Source organism: Panthera onca, chromosome A1 (assembly GCF_046562875.1).
Source record: "Panthera onca isolate mPanOnc1 chromosome A1, mPanOnc1 haplotype 2, whole genome shotgun sequence".
NCBI lineage: Eukaryota > Metazoa > Chordata > Mammalia > Carnivora > Felidae > Panthera > Panthera onca.
Window position 1 is genome coordinate 29,810,086 of NC_138339.1, and position 14,906 is coordinate 29,824,991.

Below are 14,906 nucleotides of genomic sequence, written 5' to 3' on the forward strand. Positions count from 1 at the left end.
TAGTTAACCCTTTTACATGGCAACAGATAGAAGTTTACAACGTATTATTTTGATAACTTTCCACTATATAATGATATAATTGAATATATTTAAAACTTAACCTCTCTCACAGTAAAAAAAAAATTATGCTTATTTTTTTTTAAATTAAGTTTATTAATTTAAACTTAATTAAAGAGAGCAAAAGAGAGAAAGGAGAGAGAGAGAGAATGTGAGCAGGGAATGGGCAGAGAGAGAGTGTGAGAGAGAATCCCAAGCAGGCTCTGTGTTGTCACAGCAGAGCCTGATGCAGGACTTGAACTCACGAACCATGAGATCATGGCCTGCGCTATAAACCAAGAACTGGACACTTAACCAATTAAGCCACCCAGGCACCCCAAAACTGTTAAGTTTATTATCAGTTTCAGAAAACATGGCAGACTGAGCTGAAGTGGACAGGTTCATACCCTGTTATAAAAACACAGAAGAAATGCTAAATTAAAAAAAAAAAAAAAAGATTAGGGACACTGGCTGGCTTAGTCAGTAGAGCATGTGACTCCTCATCTCAAGGTCATGCGGTTGTGAGTTCAACTCCCACATTGAGCATGGAGCCTACTTAAAAGGAATTAAAAAATAAAATAAATAGATTAATATGCAAACAAGCCCTGTAAATAAAGAAATCCCTCAGTGCCAGAAAAGAAAAAGGAATCAAAGCTGGGCAATATATGGAGAAGGATGCTGGGATAGTCCATAGAGAAACAGGAGATGTGGTTTCTGCCATCAGCCGCGGGGAGAACTGAGCTACCTTCACATGGCCTAGAGCACTAAAGGATAGGTCTGTCCATAAAATGAGGATAAGAAAAACCATGGAGAAGCAGCAAAGAAGTTTTCTATCTTCCTGAATGGTAGATGGGAGAAAAATAAGTCAACTCTGAGAAATCAAAATCTCTGTCTTGCCACAAGCAGGTATGGGATCTGAATTTATACCATCTATGTAGTAAAGCAACTCCAAGCCAAGAAATGTATAGGAAAACTTGTTCCCCAAACTCTTTCTACTTCAGCAGACAGCAAGAAGCAAATACAAAACCACTTCAAAGACAAGTGTATACAATCCAGCAGAACTCTCCTAAAGATAAGTTCATGATAAAAAAAAAAAAAAAATTACAGGGGTGCCTGGGTGGCTCAGTCATTTAAGCGTCCAACTTTGGTTCAGGTCATGATCTCATGGTGTGTGGGTTTGAGCCCCACGCCAGGCGCTGTGCTGACAACTCAGAGTCTGGAGCTTATTTCAGATTCTGTGTCTGCCCCTCCCCTGCTTGCTCTCTATCTCTCTCTACCCCAAAAATAAAAACGTTAAAAAAAAATTTTTTTAATTACAAATCGCACAAAGAAACAATCATGAAAGAGAGCAGTATGCAGATTTAACTACTGAGAATATGCACACATGAAGTAAAACAGCATAAAATATTACTAAAATCATTAAATAGATAAAAGGGCATAGAAACCATAATAAAAGAACAGGATAGTACATCCAGCAAACAGATAGATTTGAAAAAGAAATAAACAGAACCTGTAGACATTAAGAATGCAGTAAAAAAAAAAAAAATTAAATCCTACAGCAAAGAAGACACGGAAGAGAAAATTAGTAAACTAAAAGACAGATTGGATGACATCACCCTGAGTATATCACTGAGAGATAAAAAGATGGCAATTAATAGTTAAGAGACAGAATAAAGCGAGAAGGTCCAAATAGCTGGTGTTTTAGAAAACAGAACAGAAAGAATGGGGAGGAAGCAATACTACAAAAGGAAATGGATGAAAAATAACAAACATTAAACCTGCAACTTAAAGAATCATTCCTCTCCCATATAGAATAAATTTTTAAAATGTATACACTGAGACACACTTGTATCAAAAATATAAAATAAGCCAAAAATAAAGAAAATTCCAGGGGCACCTGGGTAGCTCAGTTGGGTAAGCATCTTACTCTTTATTTTTTCAGCTCAGGTCATGATCTCACAGTTTGTGAGAGATCACAAACTGGGCATGGAGCCTGCTCAAGATCCTCTCTCTCTGCTCCCCTCTCTCCCTCTGCTCCTCCCCTGTATGTGTGTGCTTACTCTCTCAAACAAACATAATACAATGAAAATGTAAATAAATTAAAAATATAGCCCTAACCCCATAATATTGAGAATCTAAAAATCCCTTTCACAAACTAAAGAAGATATTTTTTTTCTAAGTTTATTTATTTATTTTGAGAGAGTGAGTGAGCAGAAGTGGGGGAGAAGCAGAGAGAGGAAGAGAGAGGAGGAAAGAGAGAGGGAGAGAGAGATACCAAGAAGGCTCTGTGCTGTCAGCATGGAGACCCAAGCGAACCGTGAGATCATTACCTCAGCCAAAACCAAGAGTTGAACACTTAACAGAGTAAGCCACCCAGATGTCCCTAAAGAAGACATATTAATACAAATTACAAACTACTTAGATCTGAACAACACCAAAACGTGGTTCATATCAACACTCCTGTCTGGGTCCTTACAAGAACACGTTCAGCTTCAAATGCACACATTAGAAAAAGATAAAGAATGAAGTTAGGAAAAAGTCAACAGGTTAAGCCCTCAAAAACAGAAGAAATCATAAAGCTAAGAATAGAAATTTATGAAAAAGAAAATTAGGAGCGCCTGGGTGGCTCGGTCAGTTAAGCATTCAACTCTTGGTTTCAGCTCAGGTCATACTCTCACAGTTCATGAGTTTGAGCCCCGCATTGGGCTTCTCTGCTGTCAGCACAGAGCCTCCTTGGGATTCTCTGTCCCCCTCTCTCTGCCCTTCCCCCACTTGCACTCTCTCTCTCTCTCTCAAAAATAAACATTAAAAAAAAATTAAACAGAATCAACAAACCAAAGCCTGTTTTTAAAAAATGCATTACATTGCTGACAAGACTGAATGAAAGACTATAACAACTATAGATATAGTAGAAAAGTTTTTAAGTACCCTCGTTTCATTATTTCAATGAGAAATGCAAAAACATACCATCTCACCACTGCCTGGCCATTTAATCAGAACCTCAAATTCCAGTTCTGCAGATGACCAGGGACAAAGAGCAACCACAGCACAAAGCTGTGTGCACCCTCAGCGAGTGTGTGGCTGGTGCTGCCCCACTCTAGGAGTTTACAGCACTGGCTTCTCAGGAAAAAATGGCATGGGTGGGAGCCAATCACATGATCACAAAAATATCCTAATCTAACAATTAGGGGACTGATGGCTTCAGCTCACAAATGAAAACTGTCCCCAATTCTGGCACTCCCAAGGGCAATGCTTCCCCTTTCAGAGCAAGGTCAGGCCCCCCTGCTTTCCCCCCACCACACACACAAACCTTCCAAAATACCAGTGGCTTTTGAAGCAGATGTTTTTTCAGATTCAAGACCAGAGGACAATTCAATATGGTCTAAGGATGCACCCTGTAGAAAAACACATACAAAAAAATAACTTGAAAATTTTAGTTTGATAATTTCACAACATTGTTAAATAATTTTATGTACATTTTAAATATTAAGGGAACAAGTGAAAGAAATGGGATTACATCCAGTAAGAGCTAAATGGTGGGGACAGATAAAGAGAAGGAAATTTTTATCTATTTGTAGTCTAAATGATTTAACCTTTCCTAAGGAAAACAGCATCACATAATTTTAGACTGGGGAGGAATGTGAATTACCACTTAGACAAAACCTTCATTTTACAGATGAGAGAAGAGGGCCCAAAGAAATTGAGTGACTTTCTTAGTGGCAGAATATGGATCTCAACCTAGGTCTTCAAAGCCCCTAGTCAGCACTTGTGCAAAAGTATCCCTCTGCCTCTTCCAGGCTTACAGTCTGTTCTATTAATTAAAATACACAAGTCAAAACCTCTGTATTTATGTGTACATTACAACAGGATGAGAATATTTTAAAACAATATGCCCAACATTTCATTTAAATTAGTGCTAGCTCCTTCCAAGTAGTCACCTTAGCAGACTAAATACTTTTGGAGTTTGAGCAACCTCTCTTCCTTTGAAATTGTCTCCCAAGCTTGTGCTACAATTATTATTAACTGTTCTGGTGATAAGTCTTTATTATATAAATGTGATTTTATTACTGTCAGAATCTAAAACTGAGAGAGCAAAGATAGCCATTAAATAAACATTCATCAAATGCCTGACATGTGCCAAGCAAAAGGCACAATCCCTGTCCTCCAATGTTAAAAAAGGCTTGGGCCGAGAGGGGAGCGGTTACAGAATTTTTAGGAACTTTTTCAAAATACGTGTGTGTGATCTGCACCCTTCCCCTTGCCAAGCCACTGCCCCTTCCTCTGTCCATACCCTACCACCCCAGATTCAGTAGGCCTGCCATGTATATTTTGAAAAAGATCACGACTTACACATCTGTCCTTTTATGTAATGGATCCAGATATGTGGAAATTCCTTCTCGAAACTCTTCCTTTGGCTTGCTTTCTCCTGAGTCTCTTACTACCTCAGAATGTTCCTTCTCAAGCTTTGTGGTTGAATCTTCATCTTTAAAAGTTTGTGCACCCACAAAATTCTGCCCTTTATCCTCTTTTACTCCTCATTCAGTGTACTCTCTCTGGGTGAATGCCCTATTATGATTCGAACTTCCTCCTAAGGACTCTAAAATCTGTACCATCAACCCAAATCTAGCTCCTAAGCTCCAGAAGCATATATCCAACTGCCTACTAATCTCACAGCACCTCAAATTTAACATGTTTCTTACTGAAATCACTGTGCCTCCCTCCTCCCAAAACACACATACTACTTCTTCCCTAGTTTGGAAAATGACTCCAGGCTCAAAATCTGGACACCATTGTGATCTTTCTATTCTTCACCTTCCCACAACCGATCACCCTCTGAGTCCTGCAACATCCTTCCCTTCATCCTCAATGCTAACGTTCAGGTTATTGTTACTTCTTGGCTTGGTATTCAGTGGATCTCAAACATCAATCAGTAAACCCAGTATAGAGCTAACTACAAAAATTACAGAGCTAGCTACATAAGAATCATTTTTGAAGGTTACTAATAACACAAATTCCTGGGTCCCACCCTAGGATTACTTGAAATCAGAATCTCAGGGGTATGAGGCCATAAGTTTGCAATTCTAACAAGTTCCCCAAGATGACTCTAATGAGTCAGTTTAGAACCACTGTGACCCAGTTGATCTCCCTGTTCTCAGTCTTATCCTCTCCAATCTCCCCTCCACACTGCTGCCAGAGTATCTGATCATATCATTTCACTGCTTAAAATTCTTCAATGGTTTCCTACTGCCTATTTATGGGATAAAATCCTAATCACTTGACATGGAAAACAATACTTTCCATCATGCCTTACCTGCCCCTACCTACCTCTACTGCCAGATGTCTTAAAGCCCAGTACCATCAACCTCTACCTCACAATGTCCCATCAGCCTTTCCTTATCTCACTGATGAATATCAATTCATTATCAGCTCAAGAGTAAGCTCTACAGAGCCTTCTCTGATGCTACCCCTTCACTCACTCACTTCTCTAGTCACAACAGGTCGTGTGTCCCATACTGTTCTCACTGCACCCTGTTCATACGCATATTATACATCTGTCTTCCCTTGTTAGATTCTAAGCTGCTTGAGAGTAGTGACTATGTATGCCTTGTTTATCTTTCCATTCCCACAACTTAGCACATGGCCCAGCATATAGCAGAAGCTCAACGTTTACTGAAGGAACAAACTCTTGGACTCTGGAGCAAGCCAGGATTAAGACTAGATTCAAGGCTAAGTAACGTATTTGGCTTTAGATATGCTTAATATACTAGGACATAAAGCAAGCGATTCCTTGAAATAAGGAGTTCCAAAGATGACTCTGAAACTTAACCCTCATTTTGAAGTGATATATTTAAGTCTGGGTTAAAAAAACAAAAAGGAAAACAACCAAATAAACATCATAATAATGTTACTTAATAGTAGCCCTACCTCGTATTTTTTCAGTGTAATTTCACATGTGTTTAATCTTAACTTTTTAATATGTGTTAAGTGTTTGAATTAAAGAAATACTATAAACCTAATAAATACATCTTTTAAAATCTCAACCTGCTAGCAGCCTGGAATATTTGTTAGGTAAGTCAGTGATGGAATTCTTATCTTGCAGACCAATTTGCATTTCCCAATACAAGGCTTTTACACACTCAAAATATTTTTACTGTTAGTTCCTTAATCTTTATTTTATGTGAATTTTACTTCCTAAAAAAAAAAGGTTTGTGCAAAATAATTAATTCATGTTTAAGACTTCCTTTCTACTTGTCTAACTACCATGATAATACACATAAATAATCTCTTTCTCATGAGTATTTTTTAAAGATACAGAAACCATCTAAGGACTACTATTCCCATTGTATAAAATATTTAAAAGAAACCGAGAATTCCAAATATAAAGACAACAATATTTGTAAAGTTAAAAAAAAATCTTGCTGAAGAAAATGATAATTAAGGGCAGGGTTCATTTAAAACCACATTCTTGTTTTCTAATTCAACTATTTCTTTTCATGGTAGGAACCACTGGTTCACTTCTTAAAAGTTTAAGGCAGTGGTTCTCAACTGGGGGTGATTTTGCCACCCAAAGAACATTTGGCAACATCTGAAGACATTTTTATTATTATTATGCTACTGAACATCCTACAATGCACAGGGCGGCCTCCTACAACAAAGAGTTATCTGGCCCAAATGTCAGTCATGCTGAGGTTGAGAAACCCTAAATTCAAAAAATAAATAAATTAATTAATTAATTAATTAATTTCCCATTATTTTGAAAAATCAAATGTCCATCCAAACTTACATCACACCAAAATCTAATAACTCAGTAACAAACAAACAGCTAAAATAAAAGACAGTCTACCTTATCACAATGTCGATCTAGCACTTTTTGTCTGGGGCAATCCCGTTCTATGTTTTCAGCAATGTTCTCTATTGCTAACAGTTGTTCATCAATTTTCTGAAGCTTAGACGTAAGATGCTCTAGCCGGCGAGCTGCAGAGCTCTGTGCGGGACGAGCCGCAGAGACATCCCGCAGTAGCTCCCAGAGCAGATACTCCTCTGCGGCAGATGACTTTGAGCTCTGCTCTTTGAATCGGCAATCTGGCTTCAGCATATCTAAATAGTAATAAAGGTAATATCAGAATTGATTACAATTAAGGGAGAAGTAGATGCTGATGATCTAATTTTTTTGAAGACCTCAGTTTAAGTCAACAAAACATTCCTTCAGAAATTTTCTAACACTTCAGCTTCCTGACTTCTGAGAGTTGTCTGTTGTGAAATAAGAATATGTAACAGTATTACTATTACCATAGGACTCCGTATACAAGGCAATTTGAATGTTACTTTTACCCTCTGCTTCCTCAAAAAGCAACTTTATTTAATATTCTTGACTTTTCAAAAACTCTACTTGAAAACCAACAATGTCACACAGTAAAAGCCAGGCCTGCTGTGGGCCATTACCAACTCTACATGGGATCTTAGGCTAACACCAAACCTCCCAAGACCAATATCAAAGCCAATGACTCTCCCTTACTCTTCAAGTCAATTGATTCTTGTCCCAAATTTGAAACACTTTTTTAAATGCATCCTTTTTCTGGCTTCTGGGTCTCTTCCTCCCCTTACTGGTCTTCCATCTTAGTTGTCTTCTTGTTCTTCTCTTCTGCACCTGCCCCTCTGACCCATCAGTATTTCCAGGGTGCCAATCTCTGCTCACTTTTCTTCTCACCCTGCCCACTCTCCCTGGGTGATGTCACTGATGCACAGGTGACTCTCAAATTCACATGGCACCTTTGTGAGCTCCAGCCCTGTGTCCTGGATATCTCATTTAGGGTTGTCCCAAAAGCACACCAATCGAAACTCTGCCCCTCCAACCTGCTCCCTCTTCCTGATTCCCCAGGTTGGTGAACAGCACTATCATTCACCCAGGTTCCTAAGCCACAGGCCTGAGAGTCATTCAAGCTTCTTCTCTTTCCTTCAGATCCAAAGTAACACCGAATATTGAGGATTACCAACCAAAATCTCAAAAAAAAAAAATAAATAAATAAATAAATAAAATAAAAAAAATCTCCATTCCTACTACCACTGCTTAGGTGAAGCTTTCACAATAGATAGACGCCAATTAGTATCTCTATTTTGCCCTCACGTAGTCCATCTTCCACACAGATTTTTTTTTAATTTTTTATTTGAGAGAGAGAGAATGCAAGTGGCGGAGAGGGGCAGGGGGAGAGAGAGAGAGAATCTCTTTTTTTTTTTTTTAGTTTATTTATTCATTTTCAGAGAAAGAGAGAGTACAATGTGTGCACAAGCAGGGAAGCACAGAGAGAGTAAGAGAGAGAATCCTAAGCAGGATCCACTCTGTCAGAGCAGAATCTGACCCGGGGCTTGATCTCACGAACCATGAGATTATGACCCAAACCAAGATCAGGAGTCAAATGCTCAACTGACTGAGCCACCCAGGTGCCCCCCCTCTCAAGATCTTTTAAAAGACAAATCTGATATTGTTCCTTTCTCACCTCAAAGTCTTCAGTGTTTCTCTAATGCCTTCATCTTAAAAGTCCAAATGCCTGTGAGGACAATGACATTCAGTCTTTCCTCTGCCCCCCTCTCCAGCTCATCTCTTGCTGTTTCTTAAACAAGCAAACTGCTCCACTGCCTCTAAACCAAATGAACTTCAATTTTCTCAATCTCTGCAGGCTTCATCAAACTTCCAAGTCATTGCACAACCTATTCTCTCAGTCTGTATGCCATTTGTCTCACCAAGTCCTACTTTCCTTTAAGATTCCATTTAGGCATCTCTCCTCCCAATAGTCCAGTCCTCCCTGGAGATGGATTACACGCTGTATTCCCCAAGAATCTCATCCATACCACCTTGACAGCACTTACCATGCTGTGTCATAATCATCTCCTTCTCTGCCTTCCTTTCCTCCTATAGGTGAGCCCACAGGCAGAGAACCTGGTAGTACTCTCTTCTTCAGCCCTGATATCTGGCCCCTGTCTTAGTGTTTATTGAATAGTCACTCAAATGAGGATTATGATGCCTGTCCTACCTAACTCAAAGAGGTTTGTGAGGATCAAATTATGCAACAAAACACTCTGAAAAATGTGAATCACTAAATACATAGAATCACTAAATATATAAATATATAGTGCTTATTATCTCCCAGCCCCAGTCTAGAGTGAAGCTTCCGATGAGAAGATAATGGTAAATTCCAATGCTGGCAATGGTGGTTGTATTATCTTCCCCTACCTGTTTTGGCCTTACTTTTTTTTTTTTTTTTTATAAGGAATCTCTACACCTAACGTGAGGCTCAAACTCATGAACCTGAGATTCAAGAGTTGCATGCTCTTCTGACTGATCCAGTCAGGCACCCCTGGCCTTACCTTTTTATAGCTTGACTCACAGTACTTTACCATCTATCCTTCCTGTTTCTCAGCAGCCTGAAGTGTCTCCCTTAGTCACTCTCAGGAAAGAATTTCATATACAAACTTCACGTAGAAAATGTAGCAAAAGAACCAGACATGCTCAAAATCCAGAATGGCCTACATACATAATGAAATATAGCTTCCCTTTCTCTGGAGAATCTGCTCCACTCCCACTGACTAATAGCAAAAATCTAGGAGGGTTAAATACTGAGTTCCACTGACACTGAAATGTTCTCCCTCTGTCCATCCAGCAAAGCTCTGCTTGCTATTAATAGCTGAAAGCATTCCTTTTGGAGATGGTTTCTAAAATAGGAAGCTGCTGTCATTCAAAATGGTGAGCAAGTATCACTAAAAGCAGAAATTATTATTTGTTTTGCTTTTGTTTTAAATACTTAGGGACCCTGTCCTTCCTTCTGCCAGCCTTTTGCTATAATACAAATCCCACTCAACTCTATTGTATAACTATATTCTGAATCTTTAAAAAAAATTTTTTTAATGTTTATTTACTTGTGAGAGAGAAAGACAGACAGAGTGTGACCAAGGGATTGGGGGGGGTGGGGGGGTGGGGCGCGGAGAGAGGAAGATACAAAATCTGAAGCTGGTTCCAGGCTCTGAGCTGTCAGCACAGAGCCCGATGTGGGCTCGAACTCACGAACGGTGAGATCATGACCTGAGCTGAAGTCAGATGCTTAACCGACTGAGCCACCCAGGCGCCCCTATATTCTGAATCTTTAAGGTATGTTATATAAATACCATGATGGAATTTATTTTCAAAATATAAAACTCTTCCTTTTCATTGGCATTTTAAAGTTGCTTGATTTAATAAAGGGAGAAGGGTCCGCTGACATATTTTTATAACCAGATCCAGAGAATGATCTTCCACAAGGTGGAATAGACTTGATCTCACTGATGAAGGAAATTAACCAGTAGCTTGTAAGTAATTTGAAATGCTGGCTGAGCACAGTCAGGGATCACAGGGATATGGGTGTGGTTCCAGTTGATGGGTGTGAAAATGAAGGGAAACTAATTAAGTAGCCCACAGGTATTTGGCTGGATGTAACCCACATGACAACCCTATGAGGTTGTATCTCACAGAGATGCAAGTAAGGATCAGATAAAGTTAATTTACTTGCAAAAAGTATCCAAACTCTGAAGTGACAGAGCTGGGACTAAAAACTGGGTCTGTTCTATTTGAATCTAAAAGTTAACCTCTGGGGTGCCTGGGTGGCTCAGTCGGTTAAGCGTCCGACTTTAGCTCAGGTCATGAGGTCACACTTCATGGATTTGAGCTCTGAGCCTGTTTCAGATTCTGTGTTTCCCTCTTTCTCTCTCTCTGCCCCTTCCCCATTTGTGCTGTTTCTCGCTCTCTCTCTCTCAAAAATAAATACTTTTTTAATTAAAAAAATAAAAGTCAAGCTCTTTTCACTTCCCCACACACTTCCCCAGCCTGAAAGATGGTTAGCTTCATACATTCTCTCTCCAGTACCCATGCACCAAACAGGAGAGAGAAAGGGCATAGGCTTCCAAATCTGAAATGCTAGCACTTACTGGTACACACAGCTGTAACACACATGCCCCAACACATCCTAAGGTGAGGTTTCCCTGCCACCCATCCTTCCTCAAATCTCCTGAGTGCACATTGTTGATAAACAATTAGCAGGCAGGGCTGGACTCTGCCCCCCAAGCATCTGACAACCATAAGGCTGGGTCCACTCCTCCCAACAGCTGTGGAACCCAGAAGAGAGACTGAGCTTCTATTGCAGGAAGTCTGATTGCATATTAAGATTATTCTAATCATCTACTGGATGTAATAACTTTAGGTTTTGGAGAAATATTCTTCTAAATCTTACAAATATTTAGCAATAATACAACCTGGCTTATAACTATAAACTGAATATTTTATTAGTAATATTTTATGGTTGGCTACATACTTGTGTATTTTCTATGTGCTATTCTAGAATCTCCCACCTTTTTAAAGTTTATTTTTGACCAAGGGGTGGGGGGGAGAAAGAAAGAAGAGCACGTGCACGTGTTCAGGGAAGGGGTAGAGAGAGAGGGAGAGAGAGAGGGAGAGAGAGAGAATCCCAAGCAGGCTCTGCACTGTCAGCCCCAATTCGGGGCTCGATCTCACGAACCATGAGATCATGACCTGAGCCAAAATCAAGTGTCAGAGGCTTAAGTGAGCCGCCTCTCCTACCTTTTTAAATGTGAGAATTCCTTTTTAACACCAAAGCACTCATGACATCCCACAGGATATTTATTTTTAGCCTCCTTACTTAAGAAAAGACATATGTGGAAACAGAGCTGTAGTCTCCTTGCAAAACACCCATGAGTCCCAGCCTTGGAACCATGACTCTACCTCATTTACCTATCTGCCCCCACTCTCCTTACCAAGGGAAAAGCCTTTTCCTGGCTTCTTTCGCAATTACCAAGTTTTAGAGCTTATCTCTATACAACAGTAATTTAGAGAAGGGGGAGAATCATGTTCCACAGCTAGAGCATTCACCTGTGTCCTGCTGTATTTCTGATGGTATAGGTGAGGCGATAGCAGGCTCCTTCTCTTCTGAAATTGCTGCCCTCCAGCTTCTTCCATCTAGACAGGATGGAGACAGTTTTGCAGGTTTAAAAAATAAATCTGTGGTGGAAGTGGCAGACTCTATCAAGAATATGAAAAGCATACAAAGATTGATTCTAACCTTCTAAATAAGGTATTTAAGAGACGAGTAGAACATTTCTAGATGTGAATATAAACATCCAGACTTATAGTAGGTTTGCAAGAGGAGTGCTAAGAGACCTAAGAAGGGGGAATGAGGCTATACTGAAGAATTTTTCAAAATGTTTTTTTTTTTTTAATTTTTTTTTTTTCAACGTTTTTTATTTTTTATTTTTGGGACAGAGAGAGACAGAGCATGAACGGGGGAGGGGCAGAGAGAGAGGGAGACACAGAATCGGAAACAGGCTCCAGGCTCCGAGCCATCAGCCCAGAGCCTGACGCGGGGCTCGAACTCACGGACCGTGAGATCGTGACCTGGCTGAAGTCGGACGCTTAACCGACTGCGCCACCCAGGCGCCCCTTCAAAATGTTTTTAACCTACTTAAAAGGCAAGAAAAAATTATTACCTTCACTCTTAAAACTGTGCAGGGGGACAGCATTTGTAACTGAAGCTGCCATATAATGTAACTCTGCAGAAGATGGGACTTCCAGATGATCACTTTGCTGTCTGATAATATTATCATCTGAAGGCTCTTCTCCGACAGGCAATTCCTGTAGATCATCAGCTTTAATGTCAACTACATTTATGTAAGTGTGTCCAACCTGAACCAAAACACATAAAATCAAAGAGAGTTACATTCTTTTTACTCTATAGAGCCACTCTGAATCCTCTTCCCCTGTAAAAAAAAAAAAAAAAAAAAAGTTTAATCCTAAACAAGAGGAGCTTATATGAATTTAACTTAGGGAAAGCTGCAGGAAGTATGTGTTATGGTCTTAGCTTACAATACTTTGGGGCATAATAACTAAATCTTAATTTTTTGATCTTTTCAACAAAGTAGCAGATGAGATTTTAGCCTCATTTCATCTATACAAATGAATAATGCAGATGACCATAATAAATTTTAGCACAAAGGTATTATTATAACCTCTGAACAAAGCCCAATACCAAATTTAGTACCGGATCAGATGGTGAAGGTGACAAAGGTTTCTCTGATATTTCAGTGGAAAGTTTGAGATTTAAATATACATCTGGTGCCAACACTTCAGGAACATTCAAAGGCTCATGTTCTGAAAATTAAGAAAAGAATCATCAGGAATATTTAAAAAATCTACAAATAACTCCAAGTCATTAGCATTGTAACAAGTAAGCAACAAACAACGTAAAATTTTTTTGTTAAAAATCTAAGTAGGGGGCACCTTGCTGGCTCAGTCAGTGGAGTACATAGCTCCTGATCTCAGGGTTGTGAGTTTGGCCCCAGGTTGGATATAGAGATTACTTAAAAATAAAATCTTAAAAAAAAAAAAATCAAAGTAGAAGCTTCACAGGTATAAATAAATTTATTCTATCCTAAGGGCAATTTACTCTGGAGTAATTAATAATTAAATGCAGATTGATTAGTGCTTTTTTCATATGAATGATTCACAAGAATAATAAAGTGTCTAAGTAATGTCAAGAAAACGCTGTAATTTCCTATTTCCATTTCAGATATATTAAGTCATGGTTTTTTTTGGAGACTTCAAGAAAATCAGTTTAGGAAATTAACCCATAACTAATTTGTTTTTTTATTCTCAACACCGTTTCTTATTATTTGTTTGTTTTAACAGCTTTATTGGGATATAATTCACATCCTTTAAAAGGGCACAATTCACAATTCAGTAGTTTCTAGTATATTCACAGAGGCCCTGGCTAAATTTTACCCCTTAAAATGTTTAACATTGAAATTTTACAAAAGTCACTAGCTTCTTTTCAAAAGTACAATAAAGAAGCCTGTCACAGTAGGTTAGCAAATGGTCTAACTCTGTGCCTTCTGTCGTAGGACTCTAATTTTACTTCCTAGTGCCCCTGCAGCACAAGTAGGGGTGGGGCAAAGGGAGAGGGAGTGAGAAAATCTTAAGCAGACTCCCCACCTAGCACAGAGCCCGACCTGGGACTCATTCTCAGGATCATGAAATCATGACCTGAGCCGAAACCAATCAGACACTCAACCAACTGAGCCACTCAGGTGCCCCCTAGCATCTTATTTTTAACAGAACATTACTTTCAAAATTCCTATGTAAAATATAACTTCTCATTTTATTGAATACTAGAAACTTGGTACCAAGGCTTGAATTTAAACCATATGACAACCAAAAACCTAGAAAAAAAGGAAAGTGAAAATACTTAAATTATCATTCTATCTCTATGGATTCAATTGATTGGTTTTATTCCTGTTTTTATGGATGGCGGTAACTCTTGTTTTGGCATGACAAAAACATAATCTTTAAGTAGCAATGCTATTTAGCAGAAAAAAAAAGAAAAAATCACACCTGATATGGAAGAAATGATTTGTTCATTTTTACAACATTCAGAAACAACTTCTTGAGAAGCAGCTTTTTTATCTTGTAGTCAACGAGGAGATTTGAAGTGAAAAGAAAAAAACCAGAAAAAAATTAACAAACAAAAATTAAATACATGAACGCAGATTTTTAGATATCATGTATTAAAGGTAGTAGACAGCTTACGAATTTAGTTTTTAAAAATTAACGATAATTTCAGATTTTATTATTATTTACCCTGGGCCTGATACCTGCATGATAAGAGACTTCTAGCAAACAGGTTGCCAGCTTTAGAAGACTACATAGCAACAAACTACCTTCAAGGCTTTCGCAAAGGCTTTAACTTAAGAATGTTTCCCAAGTGTGTATTCACCATTTGCATCAAAAAACATCTTCTACATGCATTCAGATAGAAAGAAAAACTAAATAGTAAGGT

The 14,906-nt window shown here is 38.7% G+C and overlaps 1 protein-coding gene across 6 annotated transcripts in view; it reads right to left on the reverse strand.

Moving 5' to 3' along the window:
- The window catches only part of CPLANE1 (ciliogenesis and planar polarity effector complex subunit 1), a 138,912-nt gene that overhangs the window by 33,257 nt on the left and 90,749 nt on the right, over window positions 1-14,906 (reverse strand). For 4 of the 6 annotated variants that reach the window (XM_078445049.2, XM_078445057.2, XM_078445054.2 and 1 more), the window contains 6 exons: window positions 14,462-14,533; window positions 13,113-13,222; window positions 12,562-12,757; window positions 11,948-12,097; window positions 6,881-7,134; window positions 3,347-3,431 (listed from right to left, as the gene is read on the reverse strand). In XM_078445049.2, coding sequence (XP_078301175.2) covers window positions 3,347-3,431; window positions 6,881-7,134; window positions 11,948-12,097; window positions 12,562-12,757; window positions 13,113-13,222; window positions 14,462-14,533 — 867 coding nt within the window. The remainder of the gene's footprint in view (window positions 1-3,346; window positions 3,432-6,880; window positions 7,135-11,947; window positions 12,098-12,561; window positions 12,758-13,112; window positions 13,223-14,461; window positions 14,534-14,906) is intronic. The other 2 variants (XM_078445044.2, XM_078445033.2) reach the window with 2 other exon arrangements.